Source organism: Haliotis asinina, chromosome 3, assembly GCF_037392515.1.
Source record: "Haliotis asinina isolate JCU_RB_2024 chromosome 3, JCU_Hal_asi_v2, whole genome shotgun sequence".
In the NCBI taxonomy this organism is placed as follows: Eukaryota; Metazoa; Mollusca; class Gastropoda; order Lepetellida; family Haliotidae; genus Haliotis; species Haliotis asinina.
Window position 1 is genome coordinate 7763694 of NC_090282.1, and position 26276 is coordinate 7789969.

Consider the following 26276-nt stretch of genomic DNA (forward strand, 5'->3'; position numbering starts at 1 on the left):
ATGAATACATGACACTTGTTATCCTCCCGGCATGTAATGCTGGGGATAGAGTCGACACCTCGTCTGTCTGTGTCCGTCCGTCTGTCTGTAATCATTTTGTTTCCGGAGCATTACTCAAAAATCATTCAATATTTTTGGACCAAACTTGTTAGATATAATGATCTCAACCTATAGTTGTGCCTTTTGCTATTTGCAGAGTTGCAGCATTTTGTATTTTTTTTGTTTTTCCATGGAACATTTTGGTGTTAGTCTAATGGTAGGGCGGGCTTCATTTCCGGAGCAGAACTCAAAAACTGTTCAGTATTTTTCTGCAAAACTTGGTAGATATGTGTGGCCAGCCCCAAAGTGGTGCCTTTTGGTATTTACAGGTGTTTGTGATTTATTATTTTCTGGGTTTCCATGGAAATGTTTCGGACTTTGTCTCAAAATGAAGGGATGAGCTTCGTTTCTGGAGCATAACTCAAAAACCGTTCAATGTTTTCCTGAAAAACTTGATAGATATACCAATCAGAAGCTGCAGTGGTGCCTTTTGCTAGTTACAGGTTTTTTTGATTTCTTATTTTTGTGATTTATTATTTTCTCAGTTTCTATGGAAATGGTTCGGACTTAGTCTCAAAATGCAGGGATGTGCTTCGTTTCTGGAGCAGCACTTAAAAACCATTCAATATTTTTCTGCAAAATTTGTTACATTAGTTAGAACCTAAAGTGGTGCCTTTTGGTACTTTGTACAGGTTTTTGTGATATATCATTTTCTCAGTTTCCATAGAAATGATTCAGACTTCAGTCTCAAAAGCGAGAGGTGTGTTTTGTTTCTGGATCACATCTCAAAAAGTTACTAATATCTGTCAGCAAAACTTGGTAGATATATGTGGCAGACCCCAACGTGGTGCATTTCGCTATATATACAGATGTTTGTGATTTATGATTTTCTGAGTTGCCATGGAAACGTTTCGTACTTACTCTAACAAAAGTGAGAGGTGTGTTTGGTTTCCGGAGCAGAACTCAAAAACTTGTTAATATCTGTCAGCAAAACTTGGTAGGTATGTGTGGCAGACTCCAAAGTGGTGCCTTTGGCTATTTACATGTTTTTATGATGTATTGTTTTCTCTTTTCCATGAACACATTGCTGACTTTGTTTCCAGAGCTCGAAAACCATTTCATATCTTTCAAAAGATCTTGGCAGATATACGAGACAGATCTTGAAATGGGGACTTTCCTGATTACAGATATATGGCATTTATATTTTTCATGAATTCCATAGAAACAATTCAGACTTTAGTAACTGTCGGATTATTTGTCCTTTCAAATATGTCGGGGAGGGGGGGGGAGATAAGTCATCTTCTGATGACTCTTGTTATTTTATACCTTTTGCCCCATCAGAGCCAGAATTTGCTCTTCTGAAACTTTTAAATAATGAAAAAGTTGTTATCCATAGTAATGTGTCGTATATTCAAACTGGAGGTTTCAGGAAATACCATTAAAAGCACAGTAAATATCACTGACTGGTTTTGTGAAGTTCTATAACCATGGTTGGGTCTTGATACTTCTGCTTATCACATACTCAACAAATAATACACGAAACTGAGAGGTTGATCCCAGTCTTCATTATTCATGCTTTGATCAACTCTGCAGTGAGCCTGGTCATGTAAATAAGTAACTTACTACACAGGAGAGATGTTTCACACAGAATCGCATCTCATGATCTGTAACATGAGAGAGAAATGGGAGTCTTGATAACAAAGAACAAAACACTAATAAACTGCTTTCTGACTTCTTTATTTCACACAGCCACATAGCACTTATTGCACCAACACACCTTTACACAGGCCTTATATTTGTTTCAATACTGACACATCAAACCCATACTGTTTCAATGCTGTCACTCTGGCCAATTACTACCCTGCAGTCCAGTTCTAAATACTGGGATCACTTATGACCAGCCAGGGCTGGCAAGTAAGCATACTTGATCAATGTTCACATATTTGTATAGTAACTTCTAGTATTTACTTGTCATCCAATACGTTCATACATACGATGCAATCATGAGTTAACTGACAAACTGGTACGACTGCCTTTCCATCTGAAGAGGAGGACATCCTTTAGCTTACTGCACAGTTCGCCTTTTAAGCTTACAAGACACCTAAAATCTCACACATCGTCTGTCGATGAACTGTCTGGACAAACACAATTTCTTACAGTACAAACATATTCCTCAAACTATCCAAAAGTGATCCCATTTTCTAGATACACCAAGCAACTAGTTTAGCATGAAATATCGATATGGCACATTGATAAACATGATGATAATAAAAGACTAATGGAGCAAAAAGGTGTTCCTTGGAACAGAATTGTATCCTGTCCATAAGCCATGTTGAATTGCAAAGCCAATGAACAGTAATAAATGTACAGTATGTCAGCTTGAGGACACTTAATATGCTGATAAACCAAGGCTCATATTCCAGGAAAATATAGGATATGAACCCACAATACTGGCAACTACTAGTGACACAACGAACTGAGGTACCTACAACAACCAAAGCGCAAGCCTGCATGATTCTGGAAAATTTTGTGGTCCCAGGCCAAACCTGCAAGATTCTGCTGATCTTTGTCTGAGAGCAAACCTGCAAGATACTGCAGACACTGGCCCAAAGGCAAACTTAAAAAATCTGCAGATACTGTCCAGGAGTCAGGCCTGCAAGATACTGCTGATATTATCCAGGAGGTAGGCCTTTTAAATTCTGCAGGTACTGGCCAGAGGGCAGGCCTGCATACAAAGAAACAATCAGATCCTGGAGCCTAAATTTGCAAAGTCATCTCTTGAATACAACTGTTTTTAGTATCAGAAATGTGGCAGTAATGCTGAGTAAATGTTATCACATACAGTGAGATTTCATAAAGTATGGCTACAAAAACAAACTCCTCTCAGAGCTTCAGTGATTTACCAAATAACTCGAGCAGTAATTTGACAATGTTGACATTTGTTATTGCTAACGTTTTTGAGTATTGCTTTCAAAAGAAGGACTTGTTATTTTGTGTTCAAGATCTTCATTTGGTTGCACAACAATATATAAAAATCTCACAAACATTGCATGTTGTGACTATTTTACAGAACCTCAAGCAAAACAGAAAAATACAGCCAAGGCATTTTACACTCACCAGACTTATGAAGTCAAATCTTTATGTCCATGAAATATGAAACAAAGAAAGTTGGCCAAATCTGTTGCACCCTGCAGTTAAATATTTGTACATATTATTTCCTGCATATGAGAAGAGGCTCATCCAAACTGTTAACTACATAGGTACAATGTACCATACAAATACCTGTACTTAAAACAGAGGATACAAAATATGCTCTGGTGATCACCAAGTGTCCTCATTAAGCAGCCTAAAGTGGATGGGAGACTGAAGTGCCAGCTTCCTTTTCACACTAAAATGACAACAAATTCCCCAGGACGACAGTCCCTTGACAAAGGCATTGGTTGTTTATGAGCATGGATGAGTACAACACAGCACACCCCATGCAGACAGTGCATGACTGTTTTGGCTTCTCCTTGGACCTTACTGGGAGGCTTTCTCCGCATGTTGACAGTCCATATTAGAGTTGGCTTCTCCCTAAACTTTCACAGGGAGGCTTTTCTCACCATGCACACAATGCATATACGTTTAGACTTCTGATTAACATCTGCCATACAGACTGACACTAACACAGCCATACAGAGTGAATGATTACATTTTCCATAATAGCAGTGTGTTATGTCTACATCCTATGGCAACAAATACCATAGCCTCCTTTGGAGCCTGACTGCAAATATTTAACGCTAAAACAAGAGGTCCAGAAAGGAGAAACAATATTCTGGACTAAAGTGGATGAATTAAATAACGACATAATGAAGGTAAGTGTAAACAGTCAAACATATCATGTAACGGTGAAAACCAGTCCAGAGATTTGTGAATGGACCCGGTGAATTTCTATAACAATTCCAGGACTGATACACCCTGTTCCTGAAATGCCTCTCAAATGCAAGAGATAATTTCCTGCACCAGTGACAGTGAACAAAGTGATGGGGTTGATAAATAGCACAGTAACAGGTGAACCTTGCAGAACAAGATAAACTCAACAAGTCAATGACCTTGTGTTAACATAGGAAGTTTGGCAGATTTGTAAAAGATTCACAAACCAAAGCACAAGAACAACAGCTGTAAATGAGGTAACACAACAGTATTTCTAAACATCTATAAGTTGCACATGACAGTTCAGGTATAATTATGAATAAATACAAACTCAATAACACACAAACACAAAATAAATATCATTCACATGCAGGAGAGTAACAGAAAAACATGTCACTTCACATAAATAAATATTTCATAAATAATCGCAATATTTGTTCTTTGGATGAAATGAGAATATGACAATAAAATCATTAAATATTTAAATATGTTGTTTGAGAAAAAGATGAGATAGAGAGAATGCAAGAGCAAAATCTCAAAATAGAGCATAAACCAGGAACAAACAAGATGTTCAATAGTGTCAGCATTTCATTTCTATCACCCTTGATCACCTTGTATTGAGAGGAAAGCCACCGAAACGGGTCATTAAATGTTTAACTTTGATGAAAACAAGGGTTAACATCACTTTGAACAGTATTATTTTCAGTTATATGACCAAATGAAGGCCAACCATTTGAACAGCCTGGGCTGGTTGTGACCTTTTAATTCCCTTGTTGAATGTGTAGTGGCATAACTTTAGGGTTACCTCCCTTTACACTTACACTAATCTGCACTTGATAACGTGCTGTCTCCCCTTATCCTGGAATCTGAAGTTAGTGATGCATTTAAATAACACTTTCTGCTAACATTCATAGGATCAATCATGTCTGTTATAAGATGCTGACCAATATAACAACAGTAAAGGCACAACCAAAAGCTTTAACATCAACCAAGACAATTCTACAAGTGACAGATGACCATGAAGAGACTGTACTCCATTGGATAAGAGGCAACATGATTATCAGCATACAGAAGTCAGTGAAATCAGAACAAATGAAATATGTCAACAGAATGAATGTGGTTTGCAGGAATTTAAAAAAATTGTGTTTTCCAAGTTTGTAACTGTGAGGAACAACACCTACATCACCTTCATGATACTGTCTCCCCAATACAGGATAAACTGTTCATTACTTAACTGAAACTTGGCATCAGAACAAATGCAAAGGTTTTATACAAGAAAACAAAATAGAGAGGTTTTGGTGCATTTCTGAGAAATGTTTGTTTGAAGAAAGTGATGTGCTAACCTGGTTGATGTCAAAATGTTCAGGTCAATTACCTATCATTTTGAAACCTTATTACACAAATGTCACCCAACAAATGATTTCTAAATACATAATCTAATTTAAATATGATCCAGAAAAATAATTCAAATCGACAGGAATAAAATATCTTGCTTATTTCTACGAAAGGACATATGTTTGAGTATGTAATCCTCTTGACAAAGAATCTTCATGACTGATGTGCCCTCCGTCTCTTAAAGAAGTTCAAGCTATGAAAAAATGAACGCATTCTTCGCATTCTGTTTTTCTTGCGGTCTACTTTAGCCTGAGCTTCAGTAGCCTCCCTTTCTTTCCTGCGAATCTCTCGAACAAGTCCATGAAAGACATCATCTACACACTGACGCAGGACAGCAGAGGTTTCGTAGAATGGACATCTAAGCTGACGGGCAAGGGCAGCACCATCGTCAGTTGAAACCTGCATGCAAGTAGAAAAGGATGCCAGAATTAAGTCTGATATATCATGCATCATGATTGTGCCACATCATCCCTATCTCATTCCTCCTGACCATTAGACAGATGGCGTATGAAGAAAAGAACATGGAAGTCCAGGTGACACAGAACCCTGTATAGAACAGATCCAAATGAGAAAAATACAGGTTTTAATCATCATCATCTCTCAAAACGAATATAAGTCGTCCATACTGACCTTGCGTCGCTCTTCAAGGTCACACTTGTTACCAACAAGCACAATAGGAATATCCTGGTCACATCTGACACGGTCAATCAGCTTCTTGTACGCTAGAACTTCATCAAAGCTGCGGTGGTCAGTGATGGAGTAGCAGATGACGAAGCCCTCTCCCTTCCTCATGTACTGTTCCCGCATTGCAGTGAACTCAGGCTAGAACAGATGATATCATAATTATATAGCCATACCTAACGTCTTTATGGATACCCTTCATCACTCTTGGCATATGACTACTGCAAACTGAGAGAAACTATCAACTGTTCACAAACATTTTCTATCATAAAGCTACAGCATAAAACATACATCCTACTTATTGCCTGAGAAGAAAAATCCAAATAGCAAGTAATTAACTGTAGTATTCCATGTGAAAAACCAAGGCTGTGAAACTAGGGTACTAACCTGACCTGCCGTGTCAAGGATATCCAGATGGGCAGCTTCACCATCAATACGGCACTGGTGTTCATATGCATCCTCTGTATTGACAGAATCACAATTATTATCTGGCTGAAAGCTGTTTACCTACAAACAGCTACACATCTATGCATGTTATTTACAAAAAGTGTACTATTTACAAAAAGAAGCATAAAAGAATACACTGATTTTGATGTGACTATTGCATTAATAAAGATTCATGGAAAGTAGAGACTAATGTTTCAGATGAACTATTTTTTACAGAACAGCCACACGCAACTGAAAGAGACATTAGCCCTGTAGAGTATATGACTGAGATTACATGTAAGAGTAGATGATACTGCAGTACTATGTGGCACCCATCCTCGATATCTCCAGGGTCTACGTTCCGAAAGGTCTCCACTATACCCTGGACGCATCTACGGGTCAGCCCGATAACTTTATTACCTCCCTTTGCTGACTCCGCTTTCTCACACTAGCCAATCAGAGTGGTCGCTGTTATAACCGAACTTGCCAATGTCAACAAAGATAGCAGTTGCAACTGCGAAGGTCTGCTCGCCGTGCGACTCACAATTTGGGGAAATCATACATGCAACTTTATAGGTCCGTCCGAAACCTTTTTTAAAACATATGCAAGAAATCCATCTAATACTTTCAGAGAACCTACGCACGGTTTGTTTGCCAAGTTTTATCGGTTAGAGAATTTAAAAAGCGAAAGTGAGTTGTGATTGGTTCGCTCAAATTCCCAGCGTAGACACCTGATTGGATAAAAAGCCAGCCAAGGGAGGTAATAAATTTATCGGGCTGAGCCGTAGATGCATCCAGGGTATAGTGGAGACTTTTCGGAACGTAGACCCTGGAGATATCGAGGATGTGTGGCACCATGATACCATGGTATCTTGAGAAATCAGTCTTCACCAATACAGCTTATGCTGACTACTGATGTTGCTGCTGTGATCAACTGGCTCCACCAGACTTAAGGACTTGGTGATCTTTTGGAAGATCTCTGATAAAGTTATATAAATCTGTGAGTGGTAAAGATAAATTAATTTGATTAGGCCAGGCCCCTAGTGGTGCTACAAATACTGCACCCTTGTCTTCACCACGTACCAAATGACACATCAGACGTGACTCATGCTATGTCATATACAACAGGCTGCCTGAGTGAGTGAGTGTTGCTTATGGCAGTGTTACAGTGATCCCCAGCTATCCCACCGCAATTAACATAAATCTTTGCAAAATGATAAATATACTGTGATGGTGAGAATCCTCAATCGAAGTATGATGAAATGTATTTACCGATAGTCGGGTCGTGATACTCCTGGAACCTGTGGTAGGCAAACTGTATCACCAGAGCTGAAACAAACAAAGGATCACTTTAACATGCGTCACATGCAGATGTGTGTGAACTACAAGGAGGGAATCTCATGAAACTACAACCTGCTACTACAAAATAACTGATGCCTAAAATGACTGATATAAACAAACATGTTCATTCGTGATGATATGAACACTACTAGACATGAACTTTTCTCACCATATAGTCAACTAAGGTTGGGAATTGGTTGAAATCTCACAATTGGTGAATCATCTCCTCGGTGTAGTGGTTTGAGGGTTTGCCATGAACAGCGGCAGGTTGCGGGTTCAATCCCCAGGCACATTGTTCCAAAATTGTTAAGATTTGGTACTTTGTTGGTCCGTGCCTGGAATTTGGCATTAATGTGATTTGCTGACTTGGAGTCAGTGTATATCTGAGAGCTGTATTCATGCCTCATGAATTCATCCACATAGGTGGATCCAGAGGTGGGGTGCAGAGGTGCACACCCCATCTTTTGTCCTGACCGTTGAAACTTGGGTGAAAATGAAGTGTGCATTAGCATGAATCTACGTAATTTGCATACAATAACATGACAACCGAGTCCGAGAGTATTGACCACCCGAACCAACTAGTTGCTTCTTGCGACAAGCATGGGTTACTGAAGATCAACTGTAACCTGAATCTTCACAGCTCCAGTGAGTGAGTGAGTGAGTGAGTGAGTTTAGTTTTACGCCGCACTCAGCAATATTCCAGCTATATATTCCAGCATGTCATGTGTACAAGTATCACTCCTGCCTGTCTGTGTTATTACATAATGTGACACAGTCAGAACCCAGACACATGAGCCATAAATGGCCTGATAGGCGTTAAGCTCAAATTGCATGTGTCAATGATTGGAGTTGTGTATTGCATTATTAGCAGACAGGCTGGCAGACAAATAGGTGGCAATAAAACAGACATTCAGTTTTGTCAGTGACAGAGACAGATTGTTGCAATCAACATATTTTTCTATGTTGAATTTTGTTCTGTTGATTTTTAAACATTTCAGTTTTCAAGCTCAGCAAATTTTAGCAATGAAATTTGTATTTCTAATGCTACACTTTCTTGAAAACTTGTTTGCAAATCTGCATGTATGGGGCCAGTGCATATTTATGACTGCAGACCCATGATGCTTGTAATCAGAAGAAACATCTCTTGTTCTCGACTGTAGTGATAATCCTTGCATGCATCAAATGCTGTGTTTCTACGAATCGCCTTCCCAGTTCTACCCATCCCATCACTACGCATGCATTATGGGTGCATTGCAGCACAGATGGTGAAACCACTTTTACCCCAGGGTGAAAATTAGTGAATCGTTTAAACTGCAATTTTGCAGGCTTTTTTTCAGTGCGTTATTTTTAAAGTTGAATTTGCATTTTTGATGATATGTTTCTGCAAGTCCATACTGAAAGGTATGAGAATCTGCAAAGTTGTGTTTGCGTGGTATGCGACCTTTAAAGATAAGCTGCAGCTACAGTTTATTGTAATAGCTGCATGAAATCTCCAAATACTATCTGCTGATCCACCCCCACACCAGCCACAGCTATGTCACCTCCCACACTATCAATATCATTGCTGTTTGTCAGCTCCTCAACTCGCACCAGCTCAGCATGGACACCAACATATTTACTGTCATAATATAACCAAGCAAACCACTAAAGCTTCTGTGCCACAATTTGTATACTGATGTTGAGGAAGGGAGAATGAGAATTATTTTTCCAAGATATACAACTTAAAGCATTACCTTAGCATTTTGTGAAGCACAGGCCAACAGGTGGGGAATAAGCAAGGAGCTGCAAGACTGTGGCTCACCTGACTTATGAAGAAATAATGTTGGCTTTTGCCAACCAGTGAGTGAGTGAGTTAGGTTTTATGCTACCTTTAGCAATATTTCAGCAATATCATGGTGGTACACCAGAAATAGACTTCACACACTGAACCATGTGGGGAATCGTCAACCAAAGATCACATCACTCTTCTCACTGTACCTAAACTGAAAATCAAACAAGAGTCATCAGAAGATAACATATTTTCCCGGCTCCCACATATTTGAAAGGACAAATCATCTGAAGGTTACTTGATGTTTTTTAGACTAAGTTTGAATCATTTTCCATGGAAATCATGAAAAATATAAATGCCATATATCTGTAAACAGCAAAAGGCACCACTTCAAGATTTGTCTCATATATCTGCCAAGATCTGTTGAAAGATATGAAATGGTTTTGACTGATGTATCTAACAAGTTTTGCAGAAAAATATTGAACAGTTTTGGAGTTCTCCTCTGGAAACGAAGCACATCCCTCCATTTTGAGAAACATTTCCAGAGAAACCAAGCAAATCATAAATCACAAAAACTTGTAAATAGCAAAAGGCACCACTTCAGGTTCTAATTGATATATCTACCAAGATTTGCAGAAAAAAATTGAACGTTTTTTGAGTTCTCCTCTGGAAACGAAGCCCATTCCTCCATTTTGATTTTTCCAAGGAAACCCAGAAAATGATGAATCACCAAAACCTGTAAATAGCAAAAGGCAAACGGCAACCATGGAAACCAAGAAAACGATGCATCACAAAAACCTGTAAATACCAAAAGGCACCACAATAGGTTGTACAAATCATCTGACAGTTACTTATTGTAGACCATGTCTGAATTGTTTCCATGGAATTTATGAAAAATATAAATGCCATATATCTGTAATCACAACAAGAGTCATCAGAAGACATAAGACAGAAGACCATCTGATTGAAGACAGGAATCCCTGGCTGAACAGGCCTAACTGCCAGGGAAAGAGATCATAGACATGATAGTGATGACTGCCTGAGTTAATGTCAGCAGTCATGCTCTCCCTAACGAGCCCCACTGGAAACCTGTGGTATAGTTCTGGAAATTTCAACATGCTGTAGAATATGTACAACCTTGGTCAATAATGTAATTTTGAACAATAAACAAGAGTCATCAGAAGATGACATATCCCCCAGCCCCCACATGTTTGGAAGGACAAATCATCTCACAGTTACTCATTGTTTTTTTTAGACTAAGTTTAAATTGTTTCCATGGAATTCATGAAAATTATAAATGCCATATATCTGTAAACAGCAAAGTGACAATTTCAAGATCTGTCTCATATATCTGCCAAGATCTGTTGAAAGATATGAAATGGTTTTCGAGTTGTGCTCTGGGAATGAAACCCATCCCTCCATTTTGAGTCCGGAAGAAAATAATACATCACAAAAACCTGTAAAAACAAAGAGGCACCACTTTGGGGTCTCCAACACATATCTACCAAGTTTTACTGACAGATATTAAGACATTTTTTACTTCTGCTCTGGAAATGAAACACACCTCTCACTTTTCAGACTATGTCTGAAACGTTTCCATGGAAACCCAGAAAATAATACATCACAAAAAACTGTAACTAGCAAAAGGCACCACTTTAGGTTCTGATTGATATATCCACTAAGTTTTTCAGAAAAATATTGAACGGTTTTTGAGTTCTGCTCCGGAAACGAAGCCCATTCCTCCATTTTGAGACTAAGTGCGAAATGTTTCCATGGAAACCCAGAAAATAATAAATCACAATAACCTGTAAATAGCAAAAGGCACCACTTTGGGGTCTGCCACCCATATCTACCAAGCTTTCCAAAATATATTGAACGGTTTTTGAGTTCTTCTCCAGAAACGAAGCCCGCCCCACCATTAGACTAATACCAAAATGTTCCATGCCAAAAACAACAACCCAAAAAAAATTTTAAAAATGCCAAAACTCTGTACATAGCAAAAGTCACAACTACAGGTTGAGATTATTATATCTATCAAGTTTGGTCTAAAAATATTGAACGGTTTCTGAGTTGTGAGTACGGGCAGACAGACGGACGGATGGACAGACAGACGAGGCATTGACTATACCCCCTGCATTACATGCTGATGGGATAATAAAAGAGACTATGTGAATCATTGGGAAGTCATACCATTCTTATGTGCAGAGGCATTGGGCAACAGATCTTCGTGACTGTGATGCACATCATTGTTGGGATCACACATGAACTGTATCAGCTTCATGTACTTGACAACAAAATATAGAAACCATTGAACGAAAGTTTATGTCATGGCCATCTTCACAGTTTCAGCAAAAGTTTTTAGCAAAATACATGACACGAAAAATATAAATTTTCTGCTTATCAAATTACATCGTCAAAATAGAGAAATGCCTCAGTTCCTGTCTTTCATTCGGGTGAGGTGAGCGTACAAGGACACAGCATCTGTCTAGGTCAACAAGTCAAAAAGTGCAGGAACAAGTTAACTGTGTCTAAATCTGTGTATGAAGGACTAAGGATAGAGTTCAAATAAGTCAGCTAAATATTAACGGTATCCTATCGGTGATGTGGAGGAGTAAAAACTGAGAAATAACAAAATAATTTTGAGAGTGTGACGTCTTGTCTCGGTGAAAACAAAACCTGTAATCTTCTTCTTCCTTGATGAAAATACATTAACACAAATTACATCCCTGATTTGTTGAAATATGATTACTATTATTACTTGCCAACTATCCAATTTCAGTAAAATTCACCTATTAATCTGTAGCCTCATTAAAAACGTTCAAGGAGACAACTTACTGACTTCCTTTCATCTCATGCATTTGATTTCAGTTTGCTAAACTGACTTGGGTGACAGATTATCAGGGCAACCAAGGCCATGTGAAACATCTTGGTAACAAAACCCAACACAACAGAGAGTTTACAAGTTCATGTCAATATCAAAATCCTTCATGAACTGGATGTCATCATTCGTAGATGACTAGGGCTCCTGCCTATTGTATATTCAAAAACAAAAAAAAAAGAAAAGGTGTGTAGACATTTAATCCTAAACTTTTAATACCAATGCTCAGCCCTATTGTCCAACTCCAGTTAACTAGCATGATTGTTTACATTAAAATTACAGGCATTCCTTGGGTCACCTATCTTGCTAGTCACAACCTTGATGGCATAGAAAGTGGGTTTGCATGTCACTACACTACACTACTAAAGAACTGCACCTCCGTGGATAGAATGTTAATGTCATAGATTGATGTTGACATGCACCACGAACAAATAAGAAAGTTCAGCAGAGCACAGTCGAACCCATATTTCTGGATTCAAACCTGCGGCATACTGTAGAAACCCATCAAATCCATATTTCGGGACTGAAACTGGCGGAGTACTGTGGAAACCATCAAACCCATATTTCTGGGCTCAAACCTTTGGCATACTGTGGAAACCCATCAAACCCATATTTCTGGATTCAAACCTGCGGCATACTGTAGAAACCCATCCAACCCATATCTCTGGATTCAAACCTGTGGCGTACTGTGGAAACCCATCAAATCCATATTTCTGGATTCAAACTTGCAGCGTACTGTAGAAACCCATCCAACCCATATGTCTGGATTCAAACCTGCAGCGTACTGTGGAAACCCATCAAACATACATGCCAGGATTCAAACCTACACGGTACTGTTGAAACCCATCAAACACTCCTACCAGGATTCAAAAATGAAAATTCAAAACAGTCCAAGTCAAATACAAGGACATTTACTTAACACAGCAGACTATTCCTATATTGTTTTAGTTGTGTAAATTATAGTCTGTTCCACCACCCACTCTGTCCAGACATAGTACCACACTTATACAAACATCAAAGTCTGACCATGCAAGCTTTCTTGTATAGGTCTTACAAAGAGCCTGAGACACTGGGGATCCATGTCACCCCCAAATCTCATTGGCATCACAGCTCCCCATTAACTAAATTGTACTTCATCAACACATACAAAAGCCAGGATATCTCATAGAAATACTTCATAAAGGAAGCAAAATGTGAAAATCTACATTTCTCATCATTTCATAAAATCATGTACAAAAGAACTTCAACTGCAATACAAGACAATATTTTAAAATTTTACACGCTACTAATGTCTAGACAATAGACTCTGTGAAGTGCTGAATAACATTCCCTGACAGTCTCTGGGGTAAAAAGGGAATGATTAATGATACAGCAGCAATACATTTCAAGCCTGTTTTGTTTACCAGGTATGTAACTAGGACAATCAGATGTGTTGTCAAGTCCTTCCCTGACAGCTTCTCATTAATGAGCTCTAGGTTGTGGAAAGGAAGTCAATCTCATCTGTGATTAAAGCTGCTTGATACTACTGGACATTCTGTGTCATCATCAGTCTTGGGTTACACACCATCTGATTGAAGACAGGAATCCCTGGCTGAACAGGCCTAACTGCCAGGGAAAGAGATCATAGACATGATAGTGATGACTGCCTGAGTTAATGTCAGCAGTCATGCTCTCCCTAACGAGCCCCACTGGAAACCTGTGGTATAGTTCTGGAAATTTCAACATGCTGTAGAATATGTACAACCTTGGTCAATAATGTAATTTTGAACAATAAACAAGAGTCATCAGAAGATGACATATCCCCCTGGCCTCCACATATTTGAAAGGACAAATCATCTCACAGTTACTCATTGTTTTTTTTAGACTAAGTTTGATTTGTTTCCATGGAATTCATGAAAATTATAAATGCCATATATCTGTAAACAGCAAAGTGACAATTTCAAGATCTGTCTCATGTATCTGCCAAGATCTGTTAAAAGATATGAAATAGTAAGTCCAAAACTAAGATTAAGTCCAAAATGTTTCCATGGAAACCAAGAAAATAATACATCACAAAAACCTTTAAAAATCAAAAGGCACCACTTTGGGGTCTGCCACATGTATCTGCCAAGTTTTACTGACAGATATTAAGATGTTCTGGAGTTCTGCTCTGGAAATGAAACACACCTCTCACTTTTCAGACTAAGTCTGAAACATTTCAATGGAAACCGAGAAAATAATACATTACAAGACCCTATACATAGCAAAAGGCACCACTATAGATTCTGATTGATATATCTACCAAATTTTGCAGAAAAATATTGAATGGCTTTGAGTTCTGCTCCGGAAATGAAGCCCATCCATCCATTTTGAGACTAAGTCTGAAACGTTTCCACAGAAACCGAGAAAATAATACATCACAAAAACCTGTAAATAGCAAAAGACACCACTTTGGGGTCTGACACACATATCTGCCAAGTTTTACCAACAGATATTAAGACATTTTTTAGTTCTTCTCCGGAAACGAAAGAGACCTCTCACTTTTAAGAGTAAGTCAAAAACGTTTCAATGGAAACTGAGAAAATGATAAATCATAAAAACCTGGAAATAGCAAAAGACGCCAGTTTAGGTTCTGATTGATATATCTACTAAGTTTTGCAGAAAAATATTGAACGGTTTTTGAGTTCTGCTCCGGAAACGAGGCCCATACCTCCATTTTGAGATCCGAAATGTTTCCACAGAAACCGAGAAAATACTAAATCACAAAAACCTGTACATAGCACAAGGCACCACTTTGGGGTCTGCCACACACATCTGCCAAGTCTTACTGACAGATAATAGGAAGTTTTTGAGTTCTGCTCTGGAAACGGAAAAGACACCACTCACTTTTGAGACAATGTCCGAAACGTTTCCATGGAAACCAAGAAAATAATAAATCACAAAAACCTGCAAATAGCAAAAGGCACCACTTTAGGATCAGCCACACATATCTACCAAGTTTTGCAGAAAAATATTGAACAGTTTTTGAGTTCTGCTCCAGAAACGAAACAAACCTGTCACCTTTGAGACTAAATCAAAATGATGACGGATGGACGAGGCGTCGACTATATCCGCCCACATTACATGCTGGCGGGATAAAACCATGCCCTCCCTCAAACAAAATGTGTACACTCTATTTGCCTGGTGTATCCACCCATTGGTTTTGAATCTTGTAAAAAGATGGTTTTCACTCACTGACAAGATGAATGAACTATACCAGGCCAAAGAGGATAAAAAGACATGTTCTGCAAGCGGATTTATCATATAGATGATGATGATGATGATGATGATGATGTAGATGATGGCAAATTTCTTAGGAAGTTTAGATGAAACATATATTTTACATATATTTATGTTACCATGGCAACCAGATAACAGGAAGCAGCCTACTTTTCTCTCACACCCATGCAATATTTTAAAATTACTTTGCTAACTTGCCAAACATATCCAGCCTTGTTTGGTCTAGAGTTCTAACATAAAATAACCATATGCAATGAGGTTATTCCTACTGTAATGTAAAATTTAAAACATTTCCATCTAATACAACAACAGTCTCTTATAATGTCCAAGAACATTGCCTTGGAAGCATTGTGATATGCACTGATTATACTCATGATCCAGGCATCACACTAACCCAATAACTCTGTCACTCAGTATATGGACTCAACACAGATTTAACTCTCTGGTCTGTAATGAAATCTTCACAGCTGTATCTTTATTGTATCAGCCACAAATTCAGCCTGCGGGTGATTCTGCTGACCCTTTCATCTTCTTCCACAGATGTTCCTATGGACTTTCTCAAAACATGTTTCACAATTTTTTTCAAAAAGACATAAAGAACACATAATCTGTTGTTGTCTTGCGCTAATCTGCTGTACAAACATGTATCCAAATAAATATGTTCCAGAAAAAGGAAAGCTGACAAATGATGCCTCAGAATCAATTTACAAAGAATATTGTAGAAAGCTTTTTGAACTGTTCCCTGAAAATGTGAGTGTTAAAGTGATATGAAGAAGGTGATGATGGCTTGCTGGCCAGGTGCTTGCACTGATTTCACACATCCCAGGACATCAGGTTAGCTCTTCATCAGCGGGGCACACAAAAACTAAACACATGCTTCTAGAAAGTTTCTCCAACTTGAACTGAGCCTTTCCATTTTCGTTTTTTACAGTTTCGAAGTAGTTAAGAATTTGACATCTGAGTATTTACAATATTTCAATGAAACAATCTGTATACTTTACTAGGAATGTTTCAGTACACATTTATATAATGTTGTCACTCAAGTAATTATGTAGAGAATACATACAATCACAAATCATTTCAAACAACCTTAAATGTAAAGGATAGAGTGTCAAGTTCCAGACATAAATGCAGACTCAGACTGAGAGGTCCGTGTGTCTGCCTGTCTCTGTCTGTGTTGTAACAGAAAACATTTCAGGCTGCCTGGGCTTACAGCTCATTGATTGGCTTAAAAGAAACAGATCATTTTTATGTGCCTTCCATCCTCTGACCAAAAATATCCAAATCAACAAGAAAGACACTCATAATAATCGTTCATTTTCACAGAGATGTTTTCTTTTGCTGTAGATACCTGAACTAAACTCTGTGGCTTCTACTTCAAAATGTCTTAACATCACAATCAGCTTTGGTCCACTAACTTCTGATTCTGAATATGTACAGGTTACATATAAAGGTTAAGTATGAAATATCACACATCTTAAATAAAACAAATCCATGTTCTCTGACTCAACACATAAACAACTCCTTAAATACAGCATTGTATGAACTACAACAGAAAACACTTTAAGCAAACACAGAAATTTCACCAATACCAGTATGAGTCACCATGAACTGATCAACCATTTACCACTAATATACATTGCCCATTTTTCCTCAACCCTCATGTACGCTATTACCATTCAAAACTTCTAACTCATTATCCAGACAGCATTCAGACGTCGGCCCCCAATGTCTGCCAATGTTGGTCCAACTCTAAATGCTATCTGGGCATAACATAAACAGAAACAAAGTTTTCTTTTCTAGACTGACCTGTCAATGTGTCATACAATCTGAACCTTAAACACTGCTTTGTGAAATCATCCCTGTGTCCTGTATGACAGTATCTACTTCATCTACCTTCCTCACTGATCTCCACACTTTAATATTTACAGCATTCTTCACTACTAAACAATTCAACTCAGTTCCATCTATTTGTGATTCTTCCATGAAGCTAACCAATAAGATTTGCAACAGACCAATATAACTCATCTCCTCTAGCTGTGAGACTTCACTCAAAACTGACCTGTCTAACTCATCTGTTCCAGCTGCAATCTTCCTCTAAGCTGATCAGTATAACTCATCTCTCATAGCTCATCTCCACCAATTGTGACTTCCTCTACGCTGACATATAACTCATCTCTCATAGCTCATCTCCACCAGTTGCGACTTCCTCTACGCTGACATATATAACTCATCTCTCATAGCTCATCTCCAGCAGTTGCGACTTCCTCTACGTTGACATATATATCTCATCTCTTCCACCTGTGAGTTTTCCCCTAAACTGACCGACATAACTCATCTTCACCATTTGTGAGTCTTCCTCTAAACTGACCAACATAACTCATCTCCACCAGTTGTGAATCTTCCTCTACGTTGACCTATATAACTCATCCCTTCCAGCTGTGAGTCTTCCTCTAAACTAACCAACATAACTCATCTCCATCAGTTGTCAATCTTCCTCTATGCTGACATATATATCTCATCTCTTCCAATTGTGTGCGTCTCTTTGCTGAGTGATATAATGCCTTCCCAATAGTTGGGTTATAATGGTCAGCTGCAAGGCTAACAGCTGACCGATAACACCAATTTCTCTCCATGTTTAAGTCTACCCGATAGCTGAGGGACATAACTATATCATGACCAAAAACAGATTAATTGCCAAGACTGAACCTCATTAATTCCACATTTCAAGTCACAGTAAGCCCTTCTTATTGAAGATGCATCATAACATATTATATTAAAAGCATGTTGTTCAGAACACAAAAGCACCAAGCCAACATTTACAAGACAATATTTTTCTCATAGAAAAGAGCTCAATACATTCTAATATAATGAGACCAATATCAGAAGACACCCATTAACGACCACCATGCAAACATGGACAAAGCCTACTTTCATCAAATTAATCAATAATGTTCCTCATATAAATAGCAAACCAATCAATCAAATTCTGTTAATCAAGGCTGGCTGATGGCAACTGAACATTGAGGAGGAACAGCTTAGGCGCCACAAAGCCACTGTATCTCTTTCAAAGATAAGAATACTCTCCAAGCTCTAACATGCTCCATCGTTAAAGTGTTACCTACACTGACACTGGCAGCTTGTCACAGTTTTAATACAATGAAGGTATCACAATCTGAGTACATCAATGTTCTAGATTACCAAACAACTTCAATTTTACTGTGGCTGAGCTGTAATCCAAGGGTGCACTTTGATCACACACTGCATCCACTAACAAACAATACTCAAAACAATACAAGATGTCATGCTGTTGCACAGCTCCTGATCAACATATGATATTCTGTCCAAAACGTTTCCATGGAAACCAAGAAAATAATAAATCACCATAACCTGTAAATAGCTAAAGGCACCACTTTGGGATCTGCCACACATATCTACCAAGTTTTGAGGAAAAATACTGAACGGTTTTTGAGTTCTGCTCCGGAAACGAAGCCCACCCCACCAGACTAGACTAACACCAAAATGTTCCATGGAAAAAGAAAATAAATAAATAAAATAAAAATGCCAAAACTCTGTAAATAGCAAAATGCACAACCATAGGTTGAGATTATTATATCTATCAAGAAACCGTGAAAATGATAAATCACAAAAACCTGTACACAGCAAAAGGCACCACACTAGGTTCTCACTGATATATCTACCAAGTTTTGCAGAAAAATATTGAACGGTTTCTGAGTTATGCTCCGGAAACAAAATGACTACGGACAAATGGACAGACGAGACGTTGACTATATCCCCCAGCATGTAATGGATAGCCATGCCAAGCACAGAGCATGTGAATCATCCAAGGATAGCCATGCCAAGCACAGAGCATGTGAATCATCCAAGGATAGACATGCCAAGCACAGAGCATGTGAATCATCCAAGGATAGACATGCCAAGCACAGAGCATGTGAATCATCCAAGGATAGACATGCCAAGCACAGAGCATGTGAATCATCCAAGAATAGACATGCCAAGCACAGAGCATGTGAATCATCCAAGGATAGACATGCCAAGCACAGAGCATGTGAATCATCCAAGGAAAGCCATGCCAAGCACAGAGCATGTGAATCATCCAAGGATAGACATGCCAAGCACAGAGCATGTGAATCATCCAAGAATAGACATGTCAAGCACAGAACATGTGAATCATCCAAGAATAGACAAGCCAAGCAGAGAACATGTGAATCATCCAAGGATAGAGATACCAAGCATAGAGCATGTGAATCATCCAAGGACAGACATGAATCATCCACAGATAGATTTGCCAAGCACAAAGTGCATAAATCATCTAAGGAAAGGCTTGTCAACCACAGAGCATTTGAATCATTCAGGGAAAGTCTTGTCAAGCATGAAACATTTGAATCATCCATGGATAAACTTATAAAGCACAGACCACAAATTAAATTGACAGAGCAACATGAGATCATTACAAAAACAGCCATCAACATCTGTTTTCACTGAAGTACATGTAGATAGCACTAGCTTACTGTGTAACTGTTTTATTTCCATGGATTAAGACACACATGACCTAACATACTTATAATTCATTAATGTTCTGAGAAAATGCTTTAATGGTTGATATGTCCTTTTTTTCACTGACGTAGATATTTCTACCACATGGTTTTCACTGATCATGTACATGTAGACATATTACTCTTTATCAACATATATACAAATAGTTCAGTGAAGTGCTTGTTCTTGTAGAAGTGCCCTGAACAATTCATTTGACAACAAAACTTCTCTCATAAATTTCATGAATAGCATTATCTAAAGATGCTAAAAATACAAAAAGTTACAGGTCTTATGTATAGTTCACCTTTAGTGTGCAGCTTTGGTAACAACTTCCTCTTGACTATCGGACCAGTCAAACATTAAAATTAGTGAACATGGTAACAGGTCTTAATATAGGCATATGAAACACATAAGCTATGCTGACTAACATGATATATGTCATGATGGATTTCACAGACAAAATTAATGTGTATCTCCAATGTGCCTGTGACCCTCAAACACTTCCTTATCACAGTGGTGACACTGTCAAGGATGAAATTTGTATGTGTATGTAGTTTTCTCGTAACTTATCAAATTTCTCATACAAATCATAGAAACAAAGGTACAATAACTATGAGATTTGGGTCTAAATCTCAGCGCTCAATATAATTGCGAGAGGGCCAGCGCCAACTGTCCTTGTATGTGGCCTGCAATTTCAAATATTTGCTGACCCTTGTTGGTTTCAGTAAATTATGTCATTTATGTCAACTGTAATCTTTCCCATATTGTTTTTTCGTTATTGACATTAAGAAATGATCCATCATGTTATAATAACTTAAGAGTTTCATTTCCTGGTATTTCAGCACTTTGGAATAGGAATGTCAACACCCGTCAACAAACAAAAACTTTTCTCTGCGCCATACAAGCTTTGCTAATTGACTCTGAAGAAACTGTCTGAAACCCAGTACAACTTCAATGTAGTCTACTTTGTTTTTATTGGTTTGTAACTGGCCTGCAGACTTCATTCTAAGACTGTAAATCTTAAAGTCTTCAGGCAACAGCAGGCATTAATAGGCAACTGGCAAATTAAATCACTGCAAACTGCTACATCTTCAATTCCTTAATATGGCAGAGACTTAAACTGTGGTGGTAATCACAGGAAACAAAAGAACTCCAAACAATTCATTTCAAAGTCATAACATGCTTGCCTTCAACTTGTTTTGTGTCCCAACAATAACTTTCGTTACCAATGCCAATTCAGTATTGCTGTTAACACTTCACACTTATCCCATCTGTGTTTAATGTTAGATTCTGTTACTGAGTCTGATACCTGCACTACCCAGTCCTCCACTGTAATGTTGCAGGAATACTTCTAATGTGGGCATGAAACATCACTAACCAGTGCCCTCTGTAATTATTGCAAAACTGGTGTTATACAAGCCAACTTGCATCAAGAAGACATGTTGAAGGTATGTAAGTTTGTATATACACATTCAGTCACACAAGTTGTTTGACTAAAGAAGTACCAAAGTTACAGGTATTTTCAATGATCTTTACCAGCAGTTATAAGAGTAACAGTTCTAAGCATCAGCTGGAAATTAAATGACAAAATCAGTGCAATTAATTAAATCTACACACATAGATTTGTACGTCTGTCTTTTATAGCCAGGCATAAATTCCAGTGGACTGCCAGTTGCCTCTGTAGCAGGTCAAACTCATAACACTGGAAACAATGGACAATTTACTTCCAACATATTACACAAGCATATGCTCTTTAACTGAATGTAGGTCTTAATACTATTGTATCTGAGCCTGGCACATCTGATCCTGTCTTGTTTGTGTCACAGCAAAACAGTACAAACAAACAACATGCTGGTTGACAAGGGACCTCCTGACTGAAACTTGGACTGAATGGATCATTAGCTTCAAATACCTTTATAAAAATTGGTGGATGTATCATGTGGTAAAACCAGGTACTGAAGGTACGACCGCTTTGATGTGACTTATAGACTAAATCTTTTGGTACATATGACAACAAAACACCAGCACTAATGTACACTGCCCTTAGTCACTCACTGACTTTTTCATGAGACTGTAAGTGTTAAATAAAATGAAGTCATATGTTTCGAATTACAACATCTTGACGGGTACTGCCTGAACACAGAGGCATATGTTTTGAGTAACTCACAACTTCATGTGCTCAGTCCCATAGTGATCAATAAAGCAATAAAGATGTCAAGGGGTATAAACACATATTCAATACCTCTAGACATATACATGATGTTAACTGAAAGCAGCTGAGAGCTGGCCGAAACATCTACGTTACAATGTCATTTTCTTCAACCCTATTTAGGCCCCACCTAATCAAGCTGTTCCGGATTTCACACACGGAATGTTTTCAGTACTAAATACACGTAGTGCAGCACTGATTTCCTCGTCAGAGTCGACCACACTGTATAAACTAATCAACTCTATCGTAGGATTTTAACCGACAATTTTCTTGTTCGTTTTCCGAAAATGACAGGATTCCAGTAACTGTATCTGGACACAGATCGACAGCGAAACCGAGTTTACACACTTACCACTCTTCCCAACCCCTCCGTCACCGAGAATCACCAGCTTGTATTTTGTCCTGGTCTTAGCGGCCGAAGATGTCGCTCCACTCATTCCGATGTTCGTATAATTATTACACACATCGTCAGGCCATTTTGTTAAATGTTGATATACAAAGGCAAATCGTTTTTACGTGTAAATGTTTTGATTGCAATGATGTTCTAAAGATAGGTTGTTGCACACCGCAGTCGGGCACCTGCCGAAGCCCGTGACGGCTGCATTGATTGGTGGATATTTATAAATTATGAGAATAGCGAAGCTGATTGGTCTGAAGTTTAACCTAGTAGGTCAAAGGTTACGGGTCGTGAGACATCGGATAGTAGTTTGGATGTCCCGTTACTCGTATCGAATGTACTCAAGCATTACTGAAAGGTTGTGCCACATATACGTCTGAAACTTCATTATTTTCACGCCTGGTGTGGTGCATGGCTACCTGAAACGTTTTACAGACAATGTCTCCGACCAGTTGTTATGGTACATTTATTTATACAATTTCTGTTGGGTGACTGAAAGTAAATGAGTGAGGTCCATAAAGAGAAATGCGTATGCATAAATCTCTACTGCAGTACAGGAATCTAATCTATATGCATCCCTGTGCTATGCATAAATGTGTATACATGTAGATTAACACCCACACTCTGAACATATACAACTCTGTCAGACACAAATGGCTCAGTATGAAGTGAAACAATCCCCACGGGGATGTGGGATGGATCTTCTGAACCCGAGGTAATCTAGACTTGCTTCATTTACAGAGATTTGGCATTACAGGCAGTGCTGTGCTGAAGGGAAATGGGTTCATAGATATGTGTCTCGTGTGTCGTCGGCAATAGAATCTCACGTATGTTATTTTTTTCCATAGCCGAATCCAGACGGGAGTGCAGGGGTGTGCACCCCATTTGCCCTTAAACTTTAATAAATGACCGTTAAATCTCTCGTGCATTGAAGTGTGCACCCTCCTTTCTGAAGAGGGAACACCGCTAAAATCATCTATCCGTCCTTCTTTATAAATACCCGTTTGTGATACTTGCACATTACAATGTGACAGAGTATAATTTATGTTCTTCTCAACGTTTGCGAAATGATGTTATCGACAAACAACCTCTCAGGCGTCTGCCATTTTTTATCCCCATAGTATGTAATGCGGGGGAATAATTAAAGTCGACGCCTCGTCCGTCCATAATCATTTTGTTTCCGGAGTAGAACTCAGAAACCGTTCAATATTTTTAGACCAAACTTTATAGATATAATAATCCCAACCTACAGTCGCGCCTTTTGCTATTTACAGAGTTTTCGCATTTTTATTTATTGAAGTTTTTTTTCATGGAACATTTGGGTGTTAGTCTAATGGTGGGGTAGGCTTCGTTTCCGGAGAAGAACTGAAAAAACGTTCAATATTTTTCTGCAAACATTGTTACATACGTGAGTCAGAACCTAAAGTGGTGCCTTTTGGAATTTACAGGTTTTTGTGATGTATTATTTTCTCGGTTTCAATGGAAATGTTTCAGACTTAGTCTCAAAATGGAGGGATGGACTCTGTTTCCGGAGCAGAACTCGAAAACTATTCAAGATCTTACAGCAAAACGTGGCAGATATTTGAGACAGACCACAGAGTGGTGCCTTTTGCTATTTACAATGTTTTGGCCTTTTTTTTGTTTTTCCTGGTTTCCATTGAACAATTCTGACATAGTCTCATAATGGTGGAATAGGCTTCGTTTCCAGAGGACAACTGGAAAACCATAATTTTGATATCTTTCAACAGATCTTGGCAGATATATGAGACAAATCTTGAAGTGGTGCCTTTTGCTGTTTACAGATATATGGCATTTATATCTTTTCATGACTTCCATGGAAACGATTCAAACATCAAGTAACTCTCAGATGATTTGTCCTTTCAAATATGTGGGGGCCGGGGGATATGTCATCTTCTGATGACTCGTGTTTCTTTTGCTGATCAGTGAGGGTTTTCCTACTTAAAACCATTTCAAGTTGTGACCGAATAAATTATGTGAATAGATGTGTGCTTTATTAATGCTGGGTCAATGCTACATATGGACGAATGTTTCCATTTTAGTTTTCCAAAATGTGTATGTCTGTAAAAGTGGAAAGAATATTTTTCAATAATCCCATCCCGAATGTATATTACAACTTCTGTATGTTCATACTCTCTGCAAGGTGGTTATGTTTGTTCAATGCAGGTTTTCAATAAATACATCCCAATGAGTGTCGCCTATATGTAAGTCACGTCCACATATTACGGACAGGTGGAGATACAACAATATTTTTACGAATCGGATGGGTTTAATAAATGTTGTGAAAACGAGCGAGTCAGTTTGAAGGGTATTCAGATGCAGCATATCAACAGCCGACGGGACGCAGACCAAAGACGTCTTACAACTGTCGTTGAAACCCACAAGTATATACATTTATTATGTTGCCAGATCAACAAGCTTTATCGGAGCGAACCGCGAATAAATTCACCATCATTGTTTTTCCGTGGAAAAGACGTGCCCTTCTGATGTCATTACAATTTTTCATAAGGACGATGTACTACCAGTTATGAGGTTGTCATGTGACAATAACTTGAAGGAACTTGAAGACAATTCATAACATATAGTCCTGCAATGAATATTTGTTATAGTCAATTTAAACATCGTCCACATTATGAGAAACGAATTTATTTGACATTTTGAACCAGTACTTGTTCTACTGCCCTAAATTGCCACTTTCCTTGTTTAAATTTGTAGTACGGCAACAAAACTCATTTTATCAGTTTATTAAATTCAGAGAAATGGTACTGCGCTGATTTCATAATACTAATTGGTTTAAGAAAATTAGACTCAATTTTGTCTTCTCGATAGATAAATTCTAATCTTACAAGTGTAAAGTACGCCAGATTCCTGCGTTTAATGCTTTTCAAGTGAATTTGTTGCTCAGTTCAAAGTACATATGAATTGAAAAATGGTAAATGAAAAGACAAACATAATGCAAACTATAAGGTGATTAATGACCAGCTCCTCCCTTTCCTGGCTAATAATTGAGATGAACTAACGACCACAGATTTCCGACTTGTCCAAGGGACGCAACTCTATGAAATAAATTTAGGTGCTACTAGCGGCTGTTGATATTCAAAGGAGGGACGGGATACGGGCGTTAAATGTACAGTACACCACTTTAGGCTGAACACAACAAAATGAAAGACATTACTAGGCATTCAGCTCCCAGCCAGTTTCTTTTCCCAATACACCAAGCTAAACGCACTAAAGCCAGTTCCGCACCAAATTTTAACACCTTGTGGACAGATGTACATACATTCAGTAAAACGACATAACATGAAGTGATGAAAGATTGTGTCAAAACACGTTTATTGAAGTAAACCCTTTAGTAAAAAACATGCCGTACCGATGGCGGGAAGTCAGAACAGCAGAT

At 38.3% G+C, this 26276-nt stretch overlaps 2 protein-coding genes across 2 annotated transcripts in view; one reads left to right on the top strand and one right to left on the bottom strand.

Moving 5' to 3' along the window:
- Window positions 1-26276, top strand: part of LOC137277413 (uncharacterized) — a 278114-nt gene that overhangs the window by 50548 nt on the left and 201290 nt on the right. The window lies entirely within an intron of this gene.
- Window positions 1760-23063, bottom strand: LOC137277397 (GTP-binding protein Rit1-like). The gene is made up of 5 exons (XM_067809102.1): window positions 22817-23063; window positions 7726-7782; window positions 6415-6488; window positions 5977-6168; window positions 1760-5745 (listed from the first exon to the last, which is right to left on the bottom strand). The coding sequence occupies exons 1-5, from the start codon at window positions 22899-22901 to the stop codon at window positions 5500-5502; spliced, it is 654 nt and encodes a 217-aa protein (XP_067665203.1). The 5' UTR covers window positions 22902-23063; the 3' UTR covers window positions 1760-5499.

Excerpts from the sequence above, each read along its gene's own strand:
- LOC137277397 (XM_067809102.1), bottom strand. The coding sequence starts at position 22,901 with ATGAGTGGAGCGACATCTTCGGCCGCTAAGACCAGGACAAAATACAAG. Across the intron at positions 6,169-6,414 it reads TCCTTGACACGGCAGGTCAG|CCTGAGTTCACTGCAATGCG; the intron begins GTTAGTACCCTA and ends CATCTGTTCTAG. Across the intron at positions 5,746-5,976 it reads ACCTTGAAGAGCGACGCAAG|GTTTCAACTGACGATGGTGC; the intron begins GTCAGTATGGAC and ends ACTTGCATGCAG.